This window comes from Zootermopsis nevadensis, unplaced genomic scaffold, assembly GCF_977971745.1.
Source record: "Zootermopsis nevadensis isolate Lab colony 2312 unplaced genomic scaffold, Znev_1.0 Znev_ptg000017l, whole genome shotgun sequence".
NCBI classification, from domain to species: Eukaryota; Metazoa; Arthropoda; class Insecta; order Blattodea; family Termopsidae; genus Zootermopsis; species Zootermopsis nevadensis.
The window spans coordinates 1,759,472-1,780,366 of record NW_028259149.1 but is presented as its reverse complement, the minus strand read 5'-3'; the positions used below and the strand labels follow the sequence as shown (position 1 = coordinate 1,780,366).

Sequence of the window (20,895 nt, the reverse complement as noted above, 5' to 3'; positions counted from 1 at the left end):
TGGTAGATCTACCAGACTACATTGCGCAACAACCCAGAAGACAGCAATCTTCAGACTGAAAGCTGTGAAAACCCCAAATCCTACGAGATGTGGTTCCATTACTTTGCTTTTCTGTTACATGTCATATGTATTGTTATTGATTAAATTAAATACCACAAGCCCAAATTAATCTTAATTTTTGTGAGTGAAGATCTACCTTGTCGCTTATGTGTTTAGGGCTGACACAAGGGTATTTGACGCCCTGGGCGAACCTTCAGCATTGATACCCCTACGCCTCACACACATGAGAATATGTTACTGTATGTAATTGTTCAACACTTTACACGAAATATCTTATCGAAAGAAATACACATTAGAATTTAGAGACTCTAAAGGAAACGAGTACAGAGAACAATAAAAAATTACAAAGAAGTGAAATGGAAACTGGTAGTGCAAGTTTTGTTGTGTAATTTGTGATGCTGAATTATCAAATGTGCCCATTCACAAGTCAGTCTGTCTGGAAATGTACTGACAAGTCACAATGTCCACTGCACTACATGCCAGTTATTTGTATATGATACTAAGCATATTGCAAGACTGGGAACACAAACTCTTTTATCTTATCCTTGGGTTGTTCTCTTGCTATTTTTAGATGCTTAATATATTCTGTGTTTCCTACCTCCTCTAATTTTATTTGTTCGATTTTTTTCCACCCTAGGTGGCTGCCTCATTTGTCTAGTAATTAACATGGTAGGGTGTATGGCTACAGGTACAATTACTTTAAGAGATTAAAAATGTGTTTGTGCATATTTTTCTTACAGTTCAAGAAGGGTAATACCAATTTGCACCCAAATTGGCATGTTAGTTCTTTGAAATGCAGATGAGATTTTAGGAGGGCAAAAACTCTAAAAATGTGTCCTGCTTTAAAAACACGGCAATAATTGTTTCTGCATCTTGGGGGGGGGGGGGCATGTTGCAAAAAGGTAATTGCAGAAGAAATGGCCACAACCACAAAAACTATCTTGTGTTTGAGTCCCAGTGAAGCACAAATGAAGAATGGTGTAAATAAGAAAATTATTTCCTATGAGGTAGAAGATTACAGAAACTACGAGGTGCGATCGCAAAGTTTCAAGACTGCGCCTATAAAAACCCGTACACTTATCTCAGGTATTAAATTCATCCATCACCCTCGAAGTAGTTTCCCTGGGAGTGAATACAACGATCCCAGCACCGCTGCCAAGCCTGGAAGCATCCCTGGAAATCTTTCTTTGTCAGCCTGTCAAGCACCATCTGCGATTCTGCCTGAATCTCTTCTATCGTCTCAAATCTCCTTCCCTTTAGCTTGAATTTTCATCTTTGGGAAGAGGAAGAAGTCACACGGAGCTAAATCCGGCGAATAAGGAGGGTGCGGGATGACGGCCATGGTGTTTGAGGCCAAAAACTGCCGAACTTTGAGGGCGGTGTGCGCTGGCGCGTTGTCATGATGCGTCGCATGTGGAGTTCTTCCTTTGGAATCAGCTGACAGGTCCCATAGCCTATCCCAACAATGTCGCACAAGTCGTTGATGGTACGACGTCGATCTTCGTGAATGGCCTGCCGAATCTTCGTAACATTTTCGGGCGTTGTGCTCGAAGATGGTCGTACAGAACGCTCGTCATCATCGACAGAGGTTCAGCCATTTTTAAAACGTGAATGCCACACAAAAGTTTGTGCACGACCTATTGCGGACTCCCCAAATGCTTGCTTTAGCATTTCATAGGTTTCCGTAGCCGTTTTGGCGAGTCTTTGGCAAAATTTGATGCACACGCCATTCCGAAATCGCAGGAGGGTCGGTGTAATGCACTACCAAAACGCCCGTAACTAAGAAACAAATGCTAATTCGATGATGCCGGCTGGCACACTGATTCACTATAAATGTAGGCCGCACCCCCTAGCGGCAGAAGCTCGTACTACATCCGGTTCGCCCTCTATTGACAGTCTTAAACTTTCCGATCGCACCTCGTAAGTTCACAAACTCAAAAAATTCGGGTTTCGAATCTCAGTGATGATGTTTGGTTTAAATATGATAATGATAATAAATTTCTGATATTCAAAATACGTATGTCAAATTTCCCGCAGTAACACGCCAGGTGCACTGTTAACATTAATATTTATGAGTACTGGTCATTCGAAGGGAAAACATAAGCGTATTAAAACATGGTTTACTCTTAAGTCTGTGACATGGACAATACTTATGAATAATGATGTAATGTATCTGTGTGGGTGTTCGGGCAGAGGTGGCTGTCCAAAGAGAAAATCTGCCATCTCACCCAGTTGGATTTTCCAAGATACCTTGTAAGGAATTATTGTGTTTCTCGGTTTAGAATTATCCACATTCTCTGTTAGCTGCTATTCATAATTCAGTGTATATAAGACCTCATATGAGTCAAACGAGGGCACTGCCAAGAATTTACAATTCATTGCTCCATTTTCGTATTGTTTACATGTTACTTACTTCCATAGACCTGTTTGACATTACAGTCTTTTGTATGATTTTGATCTCGTAATGTTTTTGTTGGATTACTGAACATGCCTGACCTTCCAAACATCTGACCTTGATTTTATTCACCCGGTTACAGATTCAGTGAATTCAAGTGGCGGTGAGAAGGAAAATGTCGGTATGGAAAGTGACAGTAAACTATTACAGTTCGCTCGTTTAGTTTCTGTTTGGCAGGGTTGTGGGTGGTGAATTACCCTTAGTTATAACATTATAAATTTTTTATAGAAATTAAAAATGATTTTACGTATAGTGAAGAAATGAAATGGAAAAATTCTGTGGCTACACAGTATAAGTATTTCTTGGTTTTACACCGACATATTATGCAATTTGTTGAAGACGACTATATTGTGATAGTATGATTACCTACCTTATGCAGGTAGTCTATGGCCAAGACTATCTCAGCGAGGTAGAGTCTTGTTGTGTTTTCTGTAAATTTTGCCCTCTTCTTCACCAGAGTCCGCAAATCGCCGCCTGGATAAAAGTCTGGAACAATAATAATGAATCGTTGTTAGAGTAAGGACAGTTACTGCTACTACAGGTCGATGAAGATCAGTGCGTTGCATATTCGATTTGACATCAGTGTTGCTTGAAAATGGCGCTCTGCAGAAGGTTGAAAAACTGAAGGAAAGTTCACAAAGAAGCAACTGATTCTTCCACCAATCGGGGTTAAACCACAATCTGCACTACATCTCTTTGCGAGATATTTCCTGCAAACCAAGGAAGACCATGCACACGATATTAGAGAGGTAAGTTAAATAATACTCCCATCCTTCTAACTGTGGTAAATGATACACCAACCTGTCCTGTTATTTTACTGTGATACGGACTTACAGCTTACTATATACACCAATCTCCTCTATAAAAGCGATTTCTTACAAAGAAAATAAACAATGTATTAACACTTCTCCACAGAACACGTGTTAGCCGAAATTTTTCAAACCAAGAACGGCAGCACATGCAGACAAGTTTACTTTTCATGATCGCATCCTTTCTCTCATGCTACACACACGCGCACTGCCTATCTGTCGAAGACAACTAGCTCGACCTTGGGGAAGTGACGTCACGTTGAATGATGACCTAAAATATTACCCCTTACTATAAATATTCCCATTGTTCGAACAATCTTAATATTTGATACTCTGGTTGTGTTACCAAGACTTAATTCTATATAAACTATTAAATGCTAAGATACGGACAGGTCAAGGGGTATCACCGAAACGGGAGATGAACGGCAATTACGGATTTACCACTTTTGATATAATTTTCAACGACAAACAACAGATGCTCGCTGGTCCACGGTGCCATGGCTACTGAAACTGCATCATCTAAGCTGTCTACTAGCAAGGGGCGGAAGTCCCCCACTTTTCTCCTTGCCGAGTACTAGCCATTCGAAAAACATGGGTTTCCTCTGCCGCACCCAGTATTTTCCATGGATCCAACAGTAAATCAGATTGACCAAAGGATATTGAATGGATCAAAATGCAAAAGAAGAGATGAGTATAATTTGAAATATTAATTAGGTTTCACAAAATATAAATATTTAATGTACATAAAAATGTGTTACTAAATGCAATGTTATAGAGTAGGTATGCCAATGTTAGTGATGATATAAATCCATTGAACTCAGATAATACGTTTACTAGACTTTTTAAACAGAAATTAATCAAAAGAAACATTTGTATGCGTTTAGGTTGGCAGATGATCTATGGAATGAAATATTGTGAATTACATTGCTGTTAGTGTGTAAATATTGACAATATTAAACATTCATCGAAATACACAAAATTCCCCACTTAATATCTGAATCATGTTTTTCATTATTATTCTTTCAGTGTAGGTCTTCTGTTGGTGTAAGAATTTTACATTTGCTGACTCATCTACATATTATCCATAAAATCCGATATAAACACTGAGGAAACCAACATATCCCAAAACTATACACCTGGAAAACAATAAATAAATAAACACAATACTATTCTCAGATAAGCAGGCACTTTTGGCAGAAACTGAAGACCATTTACAAGAAAACGTTACATAACTAAATAAAACATTAAAATTATGTACCATGAGAATATTTATTAATAAAACTAAGACAGGCCGTGGAAGGAAAGTATATGAGAAGAGCAAAGTTAGTCACAGATGACATTGTGATTGCACAATCAAGTTAATTTAAGTATGTAGGGTGATATATCAATATACAAAATTAATATGGGCCTAGAAGGCAATGTGCAAAAATATAATAAGTTAATTAGATACATTAAAAGATACTTGCGAAAAACACGAGGAAAAAGATAACACTAAATTGCATAAATCATTTCAAGGCATGTGCTACAGTATGGGACCAAAACGTGGATAATAAGAGAAGACGAAAGGATATTTCTGACATCTGTGTTGGAGTTTCACTAAGAGATAAAATGAGAGGTCATGATATAAGAAAACAACCAAACATTGAACGAACGGTGGGAGAAATACGACAATACCAAAAGAGATGGCTCAATTCTGTAGAGAGGATGCCTCCTGAACGACTGCTATGGCAAACATATTTCCATCAACCTACTGCAAGATGAGACATTGGACGTCCAAGAAGAAGATGGAGACAACAGTTCTTTCAGTCTCAGAATGGGTCAAAAGACTCATTCCTTCCATCGGAAGAAGTGTCATCTGGGAATATTATGGGTCCTCATAAAGTTTTTATAGTTGAAGGAATGTCATTTGGACGTACGTAAGTTATAAATGGTAAAGGCCCTAAACTTGTCCATTTGGGAACTCCATGTGTCACTGTTCTGCAGTTGGAGAGGGAATTTGGAGCTGATCTAAATGAGTTTACAGCATTTCCTAATAAATATAATTTAGGCAATAAGATACTTCATGATTTACTTAGTCCAGAGGTTCCCAAAGTGTGGGGCTCGCCCCCCCCTGGGGGGCGCGAGTGGTTCTCTAGGTGGAGCGTGTTGTTTGTATGAAAAACTTTTTTAACGTAATATGGAGAAACATTTTTAACATCCTTCGCTTGATTGAGGCTGTTCAGCAATGGCAGCCATCAAAACAAAGTATCGTTCTACGATGAACCTGGAAAACGACCTTAGAGCGGTCATTTCAAAACTCCAACCTCGGTATGATAAGTTATGTTCACAGAAGCACATCCATCCCAGTAATCCAGGTATGAAGCGTATATTTTATTATACTTTTTTAAATTAAATGCATTGAATAATATGTACTAAATTGTGAAAAAAAATTATACTATTTGCTTGCACTTGTTCTGGAAGGGGTTTGTGAAATTTATGAAATGTTTTAAGGGGGGCGCAAGGTTTAAAAGTTTGGGAACCTCTGACTTAGTCAATTTCTAAATCACAAAATATTCCTTAAACATGCATTTTTTGGTTCATACCTCTCAGTAAGTTGTCTGATAGTTTCAGTTCTTCACTTTCTACGGATAAAGCTTTCCTAAAGCCAAACTATTCGGGAACTATGAAGTTGTCAGTATGCATATAAGGGCTAAACCAATTGTAGAAAACTTTTAAGACTTTAGTGGAGGAGGTTAGCTGTGACATAGACCTGTAATTATTCATAAAAGATTTGTCTCCTTTTCGTACAGTTGTTTTAAGATGGTGAGGCAAATAAATACTTGTATACATTCCAAGATGTAACCGTACTGCCTGATACTTCAAAATAAAGAGAGTTATGCCCAAAGGGAATATTTTTAAGACAATGATTAAGAACAATGGTTAATAGTTTTAGTTAGTCCTGTACCTGAAGTAAAGGACCTACACAAGGACGTTCCTTTCTATTACGTGTACCTATTAAAAATAATGAGCGTCTTGTTTTCCAGAAACAGCCTTCTTCCGCGCCACTGATCATCCCACCCAATCGATCGCTTCTTAAAACAGTGTTGATCCAAGAACAATTTTTTCACTTGTACTTAGCCACGGTGGTCTAGCGGTTAGAACGCTGGCCTTGTAATCCTGGGGTCTCGGGTTCGATTCCCGGTGGTGCTCAAATTTATAACTTGTGTTGGGCAAGGCCGTGGTCTAGGCAACACGGAGTTTTCCTCCGGGGGCTTCCCCGGTTTCTCCGTGGCATCCCAACAATTACTCCATTCACACACAGAAGAAGGCAATGGCAAACCACTTCTGGATCATCTGCCAAGAACGTATATGAACAAGTCCCAGTCCGAGAAAAGGATGGAAGGATCCTGTTCATATGGACCTGTCGTCAGACAGAACACTAAATAAATAAATAATACTTACCCAAGGCCAGAAACAACCTTGATTTTGTCTCGAATGCATAGTTGAGTCCCACCAGGAATGGAGCTCCAGAAACTTTTTTATGTATAGCACGTTCTGTTTTACACAGATCCTGCTCATTACTGCGCAATGCACCGTTTGCTATTTTTATCACCTTCAAGGCATATAATACACCGTTGTCGATGCCACCTTTCTTCCGAACTAGGTAAACTTTTCCAAATCCTGTAACAGTACAAAGTTAAATTCCGTGTTGCTTTCTGCTCAACAATCAGCTCCGATATTTGTAGACTGTACCATCATAAGGATTAGAATTCTGTATAAATATTTTATGTACTATAAAATGTTCATGACTAAAAGAAAAGGAAAGTTTTCTGTACACATTTTGTATAGGCTTACTATTCTAAACGGACTCCCCACCATAGTGATATATGTCGTTCCAAATGATTACAGCCTGTATTTTCAAGTAGCTACTACGAACAGCCTACAGAATGACAGAAAAAAGATCAAATCCAACATAACTTTCTGATTTTGTCATAATTTTAACTCTTGTTGCATCTTCTTTGGAAGTTCTTTGTCCCAGTCACAGGAACTCTGAACTGTATGATTAATAAGCAAAATTTTGAAACCCAAATCAATTTTTGTGGGCGTACAATGGACACTGCTTACATAATATTCACTGATAAAACTTTTGTTTATTCAGATTATCTTTAACTCATAATTATAAATGGTGATGGTGGAACACTTCATATGGTGTTATCACAGTGCAAAATTAAATGTCATTAATGTGGAAAGAAAACAGGAAACAGATATTATCTACAAATGTGGGATTCATCTGTGCACAACTAGGTTATATTTCTTTCCAAATTTGATTGAAGATAGCGATAAAATTACGGTTCTCCTCATTGGCTGGTTATCTAAGACTCGCATCAGTGAGTCATGAGGATCATAAAATGAGTGACTGTGGTTCATGCATTTGCTTCTAAGGTTTAGAGTTCGTGGATGTGTACTGTCCACAGATCACGAGAAAAGCCCTGCTGGTGGAAGTCGTTTCTGGTGCGGTGCGGGGGGAATGTTACTTATCAGCTGGACTAGAGGGCTGCTATTGGTGGGAAGTGTGATACGTCATACTTTTACGCTACTACACAGACTGAAAACATCAAGCAGTTAAGAGTAGCGTGTAGTGAGTGCACCTGTACTGTGTTCTGCGGGTGTTGCGATAATATTCAAGATTAAATCACTGTGCCACTGTGAGGTAAACTTAAAGCTGTACCCATTAGAGCACATGAAAGCCTGTCGTTTGTTGTTCGTTCAGTGATTGTGAAACGAATGCTTTTAGGATGGGTCGTCACTCACCGCGAAATCTTGCGCATGCGCGTATATCGCATTCCTATCAGGGATTTTCTCCTGATCTGTGGACTGTATCTATGCCCCTATACTCCATTGTGATAAAGACATGATGGTTTGTTATGGTTGCCATTTGTGGTACTACATTTCTAGGATGACATTCAGTAATATTGCGAGCCATCAGGAAAGGAATATTGTTGGCAAATGTTTTGATTGCCTTAGTTCAGGCATAAAATGTTCAGAGCTGTTTCCAATAATCTTAAACCGCTAATTATGACTTTTTGAAGCAAGAAAAGATTCGTGATAATTCTGATACGTGATTTCTGCAGAAAATTATTGATCAAGATTTGGCTCTGAGTTTAAGAAGATTCCAATTATTTATCATGCAGGATTTTAGGTTTTCAGAGTGGTGAGTTATAAGATGGCTGTCTTCTGGGTTGTCGCGCCATGCGGTCTGGTAAAAGTTTATCGACGTTTGACAGGTCCTTGTTGCCTCCATCATCAGGATGTTGATGATGGAGGCAGCAAGGACCTCTATTGAATTATTTTTATCAGTTTATAATAATAGATATTTGAATACACTAACAGTTGTAACTGTTGATTAAAATGTTTATGTTTCTGCAGTTATGAATAATTGCAACATCTGTAATTGTTCCTAGTGCACCTCCGCTAGATGGTTTCACAAACTGAGGTGCATTTTATATAAGCGGAACTTATTTGCCAGGCATTAACAGAATTTTCTACTTACCGCCTTTACCTAGATGTTGCAGTGCCTCAAAATCATTCAGCCTTGGAAGGCGGGCCAAACATGGTTCGACTGTAACAAAGTATCATAACTACAGGCATGTCCTAATACAGCTTTATTTTATATGTATTAGTAAAATAATTTACACAGTAAACGACGTAATCCGCAAATTAAACACTCCGTTTATTGAAATTAGGGAGGAATGCCACCTCAAACAAAGGTCTCTCTCCGTCACCGTCTATAGGATTTTATGAAATATTTTTAGATCAAATCAGGATCTTTTTCTCTCTGCCGGTTATCTGTAAACGTACATACAGAAATATACGAACACTTGTGTTTTGTGGGTGCGAAACTTGGTCTCTCTCAGAAAGAGAAGAACACAGATTGAGGTGTTTGAGAACAGGGTGCGTGGGAAAATATTTTTAGCTGAGAGGGGTGAATCAGTTGGAACTGGAGAAAACTGCTTAATGTGTAGCTTCATAATTAGTTACTTTCAGTAATTAATTTAAGGATTACAAAATGAAGTACGATGAGAAGTGTGGGGCATCTAGCACAGATGGGGCTATAAGAAATGCATTTAAAGTTTTTCTTTGGGAATCCTGAGGGGATAAATGGACTCATACGCGTAGATGCGGAAGATATTATTAAATAGATCTTAAGGAAGGAGAGTTGTGTCGTGCAGGACAGGGACTGCATTTAGATTTGGTGAACACGACTATGAATGATCGTGTTTTATGAAACACAGGAAATTTCACTGCTGACTGAGCAACTACTAGCTTCCCGATAAGGGCTACGCTGAAGTTGTCAAATTAAACAGCCCTTTACAGCATTCACGATCAAGCATTCAATTGTACCAAGAGCAATGGAATAAAAATTATGTATGAAATATATAAGACTTCGAGGTACTTTAAAACAATAAAGGTACCAGTGAGTCTGGGCAGTGGTAGTTCTGTGGAAGGGGAAAAAATTTGAAATTTTTTCAACACAAAACAATATAAACAAATGAAAAGTAAATTTACATCAGGAGAAAACCCATACGTGCTCGACATTGTTTCAACTATTTGTAAGTCCGGAAGAGGAGGCCATGATTTTTACATCACTTTTTCACTCAAAGACAATTTAGGAAAAGTAACTTGCTTTGCTCATTATCATTATCGGAACAAAAAATAGCACATAGATTTATTGAACAATCATTAACAATAACCACGAAACAGTTTGTGGTACAAAAACCAGTCTAAAACACGTGGTAACTGGCAAGCGTGTTTACTATGAGCCATCTGCAGCGACTGCAGCCCCGAAATGCGCTGTACCAGTGAACTGCCCCTCACTCTACCGCCCGCCGCGCTCAAAACTTTTGACCGGCTAGCCGCGCTGAAATACTTGCAGCCGGATGATAGCCCCGTTCTGCTTCGCACTCCTCGCCCGCGGACTTACTGTCAGTTCAGCCGATTAGTGGACAATGACAGTGTAAGGGGCAATATTAAAATAATGATATAGAGGAAATAAAGTGTTACATATTATATAAAAACAAAAGAAATATTTTTTTAATTTTTGAAAAATTAGAAGTAGTGCTGCAGCTCCGCAAGTCTTACGGACGGGCCGCCACTGAAAGGTAATATTTACAATATGAAACGATCTATAAATTCCCTGATTTACAACTAATATCAGGCGGTAGCCTACGTCCCTTATAACAGCTCTTGCGTCAAGAATCCATCCTCAGTCACTACCAATCCACACAGGCTTATAACGTATGACCCTAAAACACATCTTAATGTTATCATTTGTCTTCCAAGTGGCTATTTACCACAGGAATTCTCACAAACATTCTCTGTGCTTTCCTTGCCTCTACATGCTAATTTAGTGCCGAGCCCGTTTTAACCCACGTGCTTTCATTATGCAAAAATTACGGACACCCACGTAATCAGAGAAGTTTAATGCTCAATGTATACAGCACAAAGTACTTTATAAAAAGAGAATAGACTATAAAGCCAGTTAGCTCATGATCTCTACCATTCGCAAAAGTCTTTTTGGCACAAGGAACGAAGTGGCCCGATATCAAACATCTTATCAAATCTAAAACTTCTTGACGATGGTGAAGAGTCAATTGAATAAAAATTTGTCTATCTCCGGAGATAGGGATTAGCTCTATCTAGTGGGCCCAACTGTGTAGGAACCTGAAGACGGAGATAGAGTCCCATCTCCGAAACGTAGTTTTACGTTTTATATTTAGTAGACGATGAATAATATCCAAGAAAATTTTTGTTCAATTTTTGTTCTTATTGCGTGTCTCTCATGAGTCAATTCATGCCGCAGCGGTTTATTAATACCTCGTTTCCTAGAAGCGCTCATACCTGAGGGTCTAATTAGTTTGACCTCTTCACCTTCTTGCAATGGTTTCTTGTTCAATTGATGCTTGATCAGTGCCCGGTGTTTCTGATCATCTTTGACAGCGACCTGGAACTTCTTGTAGTCTCCCTTATATACATTTCTAGCATCTAAATGTGCAAAAGCAATGTAATATTAGACATTCATGCACGCTTACAGCACTTCTGGATATTTTAAAACAATGTTCAAAGGTGCCTCTACAGAATGCGAGTGAAAATGAATATTTTGCAGATTTAAGCAAGCCAGAAATAGCTTCAGTCGAAAGTTACTATCCTGTAGTAACATTTTCCTCAAGTGTTTGTTTATAAACAAATTCAGTTCACAGCCATTCCTCTTATAATAGACGAATGTTTTAGAAATAAAGAATGATGAATACGAAAATATTGCTCTGTTCTCCCACACTGACATATTTCGTTGATACTCAGTCAATAGCAAACGTTCCCAAAGTGCGTCACGTAATTAGTAGTAAGCATGTTCACGTAATTCATGCAATATAACGAAAATTAAATCTTTTATGCTACAGAGAACTGCCCATTACATAGAACATAAATGTATGTGTATAGACAAATATACTAATAGACTATAAAGCCAATTAGCTCAGGTCTTGTTGGCACAAGGAACGAAGTGGCCCGATATCAAACATCTTATTGCGTGTCTCTCATGAGTCAATTCATGCCGCAGCGGTTTATTAATACCTCGTTTCCTAGAAGCGCTCATACCTGGGGGTCTAATTAGTTTGACCTCTTCACCTTTTTGCAATGGTTTCTTGTTCAATTGATGCTTGATCAGTGCCCGGTGTTTCTGATCATCTTTGACGGCGGCCTGGAACTTCTTGTCGCCAAGCTTAGCGCGATCCTGGAAAAGAGGAGAATGTCTGGCATTAGTCACCGACAGACACGGCGCATGCGCAGTTATCGCACTGACAGAGTTACGGAACTCTAACCGTGACGTTTCGGCTGTTTAACTGTTGTGGACAACAGATAAATCGGGTGACCGCCATCTTCGAGTCCTTACGTATCCAAGGACGCGCTACAAGAAGTCCTTCATGCAAGATTTGAGATTATCACGGCGGTGACAATGTTGATGGTGTTACTTGGTGGGTTCTGGCGCCGTGTGGAGCGGTCGGTAGATGCTGATGTTTCGGAGAAGCGTACTGCCTCCATCTTCAGGGATTTTCCGAAACGTTAGCATCCACCGTCCGGTTTACATGACGTCAATATCCAGCAGAGCATCGTTATCCCTAATGGAAGTGCAAAAGAAATGTCCGGTAATGAAGTCCGCGGAGTACAGCCTTCATTCAGAAGGTGATTGTCGCTCAGCTGTTGTGAAATTCAAAAGTTCGCTGCAGTGTTAACAAACATCCAGCACTAATAACCATCCTGAGCCACCTGAAGCCACTCCATATACACCCATTTTAATTTTACCCTCCAGTCTGTGCTACGTCTCATAAGTGATCTCTCATTTATAATCTCTCCCGTGTGTGCTACGTGTCCCACCCATCTTATCCTCCTTGATTTATAATACATAGCGATATTGTCTGTTTATTAATGCAATCGGAATGTGCTGCTTTGCGAACATCAATGTGTATTTCAATATGGATTACTCGACTTTTCCATGACTCTGCGCAAACTGCTTCTAGACACTGCCCTGTGGAGTATCTCTTTAAACGGGAAACTTAAATGTCCCAAAACAAACTTTAATGGGGAGTGAACGGATGAAAATCTTAGTTCAAGGGACGTTGTATGGGGAGCTGTAGTGCAGAATTCATAACTACGCTACTGCACAAAATTCTGGCAAAACAGAAACCAACATTCTGTAGTGTGGTTGCTAGTGCTTCCATCATCACCCAAAGTTTCTCTGAAACTTCGGTAAATTATACCAGACGACCAGTGGCGGATCGTGATTCTAAGCAGTGGTAGTGCTGCACAAGTGGAAAAATTCAAAACAGTTTTTCAACACATAACAATATGAATAAATGAAAAGTAAATTTACATCAGGAGATAATCCATACGTGCTCGACGATGTTTTAACTACTTGTATGTATGGAAGTGGGTGGCCATGATTTTATACATCACTTTTTTCACTCAAAAACAATTTAGAAAAGTAATTTGCTGTAAATATGATACACTTCCTTTGGTCATTGTCATTATCATAACAAAAAATAGTCGGAACACAGAATTATTGAACACTCATTAACACTAACACGAAACAGATTGGGATACAGAAACCATGAGCCGGCTGCGGGGACTGCAGCCCCGATACGCGCTGTACCAGTGAACTGCCCCTTACTCTACTACCCGCCGCGCTCTCAACTTTTGACCGGCTATGCTGCTTACAACACACCACGGTGGTCTAGCGGTTAGAACGCTGGCCTTGTAATCCTGGGGTCTCGGGTTCGATTCCCGGCGGTGCCCGAATTTATAACTTGTGTTGGGCAAGGCCGTGGTCTAGGCAACACGGAGTTTTCCTCCGTGGCATCCCAACAATTACTCCATTCACACACAGAAGAAGGCAATGGCAAACCACTTCTGGATCATCTGCCAAGAACGTATATGAACAGGTCCCAGTCCGAGAAAAGGATGGAAGGATCCTGTTCATATGGACCTGTCCTCAGACAGAACACTAAATAAATAAAATAAATCATGCTTACCTGTCTGTTCTTGAATATCGCCGCATAGAAATGATCCTCCGCTACCTTACTTCTGGCAATTACGTTCATGTCAACTTGAACATATTTACGAAGGCGTTCGATTTCCTGCCTCAGAGTATCATTTTCAGACGACAGCCTATCTGTAGTCTCTTTCAGACATTTTATTCTTTCCTCCATTTTGTTTCTTTCATTGTACTGTTTATGCTCCAGCTCCGTCATTTTAACCAACAGCGTCGCATTTTCAGACGACATTCTGGCTACAGTGTCATTCAGACATTTTATTCTTTCCTCCATTTTGTTTCTTTCATTGTACTGTTTATGCGCCAGCTCCGCCATTTTAACCAACAGCGTCGCATTTTTAGACGACATTCTGCCTACAGTGTCATTCAGACATTTTATACTTTCCGTAATTTTCTTCATTTCAATGTCCTGCTGATGCGCCAGCTCCACCATCGTAAGCAGCACCGCCTCATTTTCAGAACTGATATTTTCATCAGTCTTATTCAGATCTTCTATAGTTTGTTCAGTTTTCCTCACATCATCGTGGCGCTGCAGTGTCAGTCCCGCCATTTTAACATTCAGTTTCACAATCTCAGTCATCAACGCTTTGTCTTCGTTCACTTTTTGAAGTTTCTTATCGAGATGTTCATAACTCTGTGATCCAATTACTGACATTTCCCTTTCCGAAGTGACTTTATCGATGTCTTGTAGCTTCTTCTGAACAATTGTCATGTCATCTGATTTATTCACAGTTAAGACTATTGTCGGCCATGAACTGCACCAGTGAGCTTGTTTCATTTTGTTCGTCTGCTGTTGTTCCATTTGAAAAGATATCACAGGGAGATGTTCCCCGTTCGTTTGTTTTGATGATGACATCGTACCAGGCGGAGTTCTCACCTTGGACCTGCAGTCAAACAAGTTTCATAACATTACTTATTATTATTTTTACTCCATCTATTCACGGGGTATTTACTTCTATGTACCTGGGAAAATCCTTGCTCCTGAGGTACACATTGCAGCAGCTATTTCTGAAATACATTTTGTTTTAATACTTCTTACATGTAGTATTTTATTTATTTAGTGTTCTGTCTGACGACAGGTCCATATGAACAGGATCCTTCCATCCTTTTCTCGGACTGGGACCTGTTCATATACGTTCTTGGCAGATGATCCAGAAGTGGTTTGCCATTGCCTTCTTCTGTGTGTGAATGGAGTAATTGTTGGGATGCCACAGAGGAAAACTCCGTGTTGCCTAGACCACGGCCTTGCCCAACAGAAGTTATAAATTCGGGCACCGCCGGGAATCGAACCCGAGACCCCAGGATTACAAGGCCAGCGTTCTAACCGCTAGACCACCTCATCTTATTATTATTTAGTGTTCTGTCTGACGACAGGTCCATATGAACAGGATCCTTCCATCCTTTTCTCGGACTGGGACCTGTTCATATACGTTCTTGGCAGATGATCCAGAAGTGGTTTGCCATTGCCTTCTTCTGTGTGTGAATGGAGTAATTGTTGGGATGCCACAGAGGAAAACTCCGTGTTGCCTAGACCACGGCCTTGCCCAACAGAAGTTATAAATTCGGGCACCGCCGGGAATCGAACCCGAGACCCCAGGATTACAAGGCCAGCGTTCTAACCGCTAGACCACCTCATCTTATTATTTATTTAGTGTTCTGTCTGACGACAGGTCCATATGAACAGGATCCTTCCATCCTTTTCTCGGACTGGGACCTGTTCATATACGTTCTTGGCAGATGATCCAGAAGTGGTTTGCCATTGCCTTCTTCTGTGTGTGAATGGAGTAATTGTTGGGATGCCACAGAGGAAAACTCCGTGTTGCCTAGACCACGGCCTTGCCCAACAGAAGTTATAAATTCGGGCACCGCCGGGAATCGAACCCGGGACCCCAGGATTACAAGGCCAGCGTTCTAACCGCTAGACCACCTCATCTTATTATTATTTAGTGTTCTGTCTGACGACAGGTCCATATGAACAGGATCCTTCCATCCTTTTCTCGGACTGGGACCTGTTCATATACGTTCTTGGCAGATGATCCAGAAGTGGTTTGCCATTGCCTTCTTCTGTGTGTGAATGGAGTAATTGTTGGGATGCCACAGAGGAAAACTCCGTGTTGCCTAGACCACGGCCTTGCCCAACACAAGTTATAAATTCGGGCACCGCCGGGAATCGAACCCGGGACCCCAGGATTACAAGGCCAGCGTTCTAACCGCTAGACCACCGTGGAATTACATGCAGTATACAGATTTATTGTGAGGAATGACTATATATTGTACATCAGCATATTTCTTCTTCTTCTTCTTCTTCTTATTATTATTATTATGGTGGGAATGATCTTTGAAATTCAACACGAAATCCAAAAAACATTTGATTAAAATTTCTGTGCATATTAGGTTTTGGTTTACTAAACGTTTTGCTTTTCGATAAGTAATTAACAATTACATTAACAGTTAACTGTACGTAATAGAATTACGTGATGTTCGTAAACGCATTCATGAATAGAGTAAGAGATTTAAATACAAATAACAATAAGATTATTCAACTAATTACACTAATAAAAAAAATTAAAAATTTAAGTATGTAACACATAGGCATTATTCAGGCTACTGGTAGAGTATTCTAAAGCATCAAATTTGTTATGTATGTGCGTTATTGAACATGTCACCAATAGTATGAACCGGCTTTCCAGGTTTATCTTTTCTACAAGAGCATTCTCTACGTCTCCCATGTTTTCTTCTACGTACCAAGCTATATGGAGAACCTAGTGCTTAATTTACGAAACACAAGAATCCTACAACTTTTCTGTTGTTATCTTTTGGAGAGGCGGCCTTTTTTGTGTATTTACCACGTTCACATTTAGTCATATAAGTACCGGGCGCTCATGTGCTTGTATTTTGGAGCAGAAAAATGTAATAATTCCCCCTGGGTCATCTCTTCAAGGGGGACATATTTTGTATTTACTGTTTACCCTCAGACACGTTGACGTATAAAATTTTTGGACATCGCTTGGCCCCCCCCCCCCAAAATCTTTTAATAAACTGGAGACTACCTTTATATATAACAGGCTTACATCGACTGAAGTAATATATTTGATGTGAACGTCTGGTCTCCGCAAGTTTTATTTACTGTAGCATTTGAATTTAATTTGGTGTGCATACTTAAAAAACAATACAAACAATTGTTGAACAGTGCAATGTCGGATCTTTAATGGAAATTTCACTGGACAGAATTTTTCAAAGTTTAGAGAAAGAAAATCATGTTTAAGACACTAGTGGAATATAAATCCTATAGTGAAGTTCATTCGCCGCGAAAAATAGGCCAATAGGAAAAATGTATAGGACATTATTCAAGAATTTTAGTTGAGTGCTTTCCATTGTGGAGTACTTAAAAGTATGCCATGAATTTTTTACTGCTATCTTAGGCACTGCTTGGATTATTCCGTTGTATGACTTAAAAACACTAATAGCATTCATAATTGCTGAACACATACGGTTAATTATGATTTAATCCGTTGTTAGGTTTATTGGATGAAGCAGAAGGCCACAGGGGCCGAATTAACTGTTCCATCTCAGCACCCACGTGAGACAAACTTAAAAATTTTAGTCAGAAATAATACCAGGTAGTTTCAGAATATCACAATATCACAACAGTAACTTTTCTTAGAGCATATGATGTGGTTCTAAAACTTGATTTTAATGTGACGTACTGAAACAGTGAAGTGGCATTCTCCATGGGATCACAGACACAAATCTCTATCTCGCCTACCTTCAGTATACGTGAGCTATTAACCGAAGCAGTTGATGCACCACGTATGCATAAATTTGAATCTGTCTCTAGTAACAGTGAACTATACATACCAGGCCTTGGTGTCTCTTTCCTGGGTCTTCTGGCTGCCCTTGCCAGGTATTAAACGATCCTGGAAGAGAGAAGATGCGATAGGTCCATTAGACACTGACAAATCGGATGTCCAGTCAAAATTATAGAACCCTCATTCTAGAGTCTACATCATTACAAAATAACAGCTGTCACAGTGGCCTCGTGGTCTGAGGCGTGGGCCCTGTGCCGCTTGGACACTGGGATCTTAGGTTCTAATCCCTGTCAAGACATTGATGTTTGTCCGCGTCTCTCTGTGTAGAGGTAGATGCCTCGCGACGGGCTGATCACCCGTTAAAGGAGTCCTATCAAATGTCTAAATAGATTACGCAAACCTCCAAAAAGAGAGGAAAAAAAGAAGCAGACTCTGCCAAAGCGGACAAATGTTAAAGAAGAATTTTTTTTAATTGTCTTCACACTTCAAACTCATTACAGCGTGCCACAGACTGGTTTGTCATTTGAAAACTCTTTCCACCAATGTTATCATAGAACAGAACAGAACAGAAGAATTTACATCACGTAGATCCTTCATAGGCATAAGCCAAGGTTGTAGACTGTCAAAACACAAATAAAATACAGTAGATTAAATGCACAGTTCCACCAGCTACTTAAAGAGATATCTGACATAATATATTTTTACAGGAAAGAAATTACATCGAGGAATCAACACTATCATTATACATATTTTTAATAGCTGTGAATATTTCAGGAATTCTGGGAAACCTCCTTTTGACATATATTGACTGCGCAGTTAACTTAAGGGAGTGCTAATGTAGTCTGCGCAGCTTTTGAGGAACTTTGTTGACATTCCTTCATAATCACAAGATTGATTTGATTTGAAAAATTGTATTATATTTTTAATTTCAATTGCTGCTGTGGGTATAAGATTTGTATTTCGAAAAGCTCTGTGTGCAGCCAGGACGTACTTGCTGCAGAAATTGTATTTTAGATGCACAGAGCACCATTCAACGTCCTGTTCATTGCAGTGATGCATTATATCAGCTATACTGAATTTTTTAAGTCCTTTTTTGACAGAGATAATCGCTCCTCCCTTTGCCAGTTTTGTCTACTCCTAGAGTATAATTGTCTAGATTAATCTGTAAGATCTCTGGTGCTTTCATATGATGTTCAGTTAGACACAGAATATGGGGCAAATGTGCATTATTAACAGACACTGATAATTCATCAGTTTTATCTGACAGACCTCTAACGTTCTAATGGTACACTAAAAAAATTATTTCGATTTTGTTCTAAATTTACAATTGCCCTGTTTACATTAATGTGAATATCATTTAAGTACTTCGTTATAGATCAGAGATTTAACCTATAAAGAACTACTCCTTACACCAGTTATTGGAGCAATCTTGCCAGAATCTGATTTGCAACTAATCTCGTTGGCAAAAATTAGTTCTCGTAAGAAGCCACGAAGCGTACTTCCCTCTTACAGATTTGTGTTTCTACAAATTTTGTGTTATAAAATTTATATTCAAGTAATTGAAGTTTACAGTTCCATGTAATTTCCTCATATAAGTGAGTAATTTACCTTTGTTCAAAATTCAGATTTCCTAGTTCCAAGTTGCGTTAATCATCACTCTCTAACTGAATAGTATCAATAATATGAATGCAAAAGAATCTAGTGTTAAAACCAAATACTGATATGCAAGAGGCTTACGAAAAATATGAATCTATTAAAAGTGTCGTCTACATTACTTACCCGACTCAGGGAGTATTTCATAACTCAATTTGGTGCTGCATCCCACATTACAGATGATATTTTTGAATGCAATAAACTTTCTTCCTGTGTATCATGTAAGTTGACTTTCAATATCCAGTTAACTTTGTGGAATGAGTGTAACTAAGGAAACAGAAATAGTTTATTTACAACAGTTCGAGAGATCAACAAAGATGTTTCCAAATGTTGATTGTTTGGATACATTCCCAAAGTTGAGTTACCAGAACGAAGTACACACTATACGCGAGAGATGTCGTTAGTAGCAGAGTTCCTCGCTGGCTTGTCGGAAGCAATCATGGATAATATGTATATTTGCTTTCATATGGCTCAAAGTTTCTGGCATGCATTTCAGACCGAAATTTTTTGACGTAAATACGTCTATATTTTCGGGTCAGTGTCATTCGGCAAAAAGTGAAACGAAAAAGTGTAACTGCATTGTTATGTTACCTTGGAAACTTCAATTGTTTACTCAGCATTATTGGTACCAAGGAAACGCCATCTGTTTACTTAGCATTGTTGTTACCTATAAAACATTTCATTACATTACATTACCTTACCTTACCTTACCTTACCTTACCTTACCTTACCTTACCTTACCTTAGCCACGGTGGTCTAGCGGTTAGAACGCTGACCTTGTAATCCTGGGGTCTCGTGTACGATTCCCGGCGGTGTCCGAATTTATAACTTGTGTTGGGCAAGGCCGTGGTCTAGGCAACACGGGGGCTTCCCCGGTTTCTCCGTGGCATCCCATTCACACACAGAAGAAGGCAATGGCAAACCACTTCTGGATCATCTGCCAAGAACGTATATGAACAGGTCCCAGTCCGAGAAAAGGATGGAAGGATCCTGTTCATATGGACCTGTCGTCAGACAGAATACTAAATAATAATAACCTTACGTTACCTTACATTATCTTACCTTACATTTCATTACTTTACATTACATTCAGCTACCACAGACCCATCTTAAGCGTAACTAATTCAAGTTAAATAAGCAAAGTCTTAATCAAACTTTACTCAATTGTAAAGCGGGTATAAAGGAAATACTTAGAATAAAGCCAATATATAAACTTCCTTTCCGTATAGACGTATTTACGTCTAATTCTCCGGAACTGTGGTTCCACTATCACTTTTTTTGTATGTATATTGTGTTCATTGTTTTGTGTGTTCGATTATTAGTTCTGAGCAATCGAATATTTACTATTTTGACGTAAATACGTCTATACGGAAGGGTAATTCGGCAAAAAAGTGAAAGGAAAACGTGGAACGAAAATGTATCAACAAATCGACAACAATGTTTACCTATGGAACGTCGTGTTTACTGGTCATTGTTTTTACCTAGGAAACTTGACCAAGTGGCTGGTCAAGTGTTTTAATCGACTTC

General features: G+C 39.2%; 1 protein-coding gene across 7 annotated transcripts in view; it reads right to left on the bottom strand.

Moving 5' to 3' along the window:
- LOC110829095 (RAC family serine/threonine-protein kinase homolog) overlaps nt 1-19,636 on the bottom strand; it is a 29,521-nt gene extending 9,885 nt beyond the window's left edge. For 3 of the 7 annotated variants that reach the window (XR_015535436.1, XM_087350024.1, XM_087350028.1), the window contains exons 1-8: nt 19,495-19,636; nt 17,765-17,823; nt 13,887-14,790; nt 11,956-12,091; nt 11,203-11,346; nt 8,855-8,923; nt 6,766-6,984; nt 2,886-3,001 (exon numbers count right to left, since the gene is read on the bottom strand). Coding sequence is in view for 6 of the 7 variants with exons in the window: in XM_087350024.1 (XP_087206150.1) it covers nt 2,886-3,001; nt 6,766-6,984; nt 8,855-8,923; nt 11,203-11,346; nt 11,956-12,091; nt 13,887-14,790; nt 17,765-17,823; nt 19,495-19,515 (1,668 nt within the window). In the remaining variant the exon portion in view is untranslated. Of the gene's footprint in view, nt 1-2,885; nt 3,002-6,765; nt 6,985-8,854; nt 8,924-11,202; nt 11,347-11,955; nt 12,092-12,179; nt 12,477-13,886; nt 14,791-17,672; nt 17,824-19,494 lie in introns of those variants that run through there. The other 4 variants (XM_087350025.1, XM_087350027.1, XM_087350026.1 and 1 more) reach the window with 4 other exon arrangements.
- Between the last annotated feature and the right edge of the window lie 1,259 nt (nt 19,637-20,895).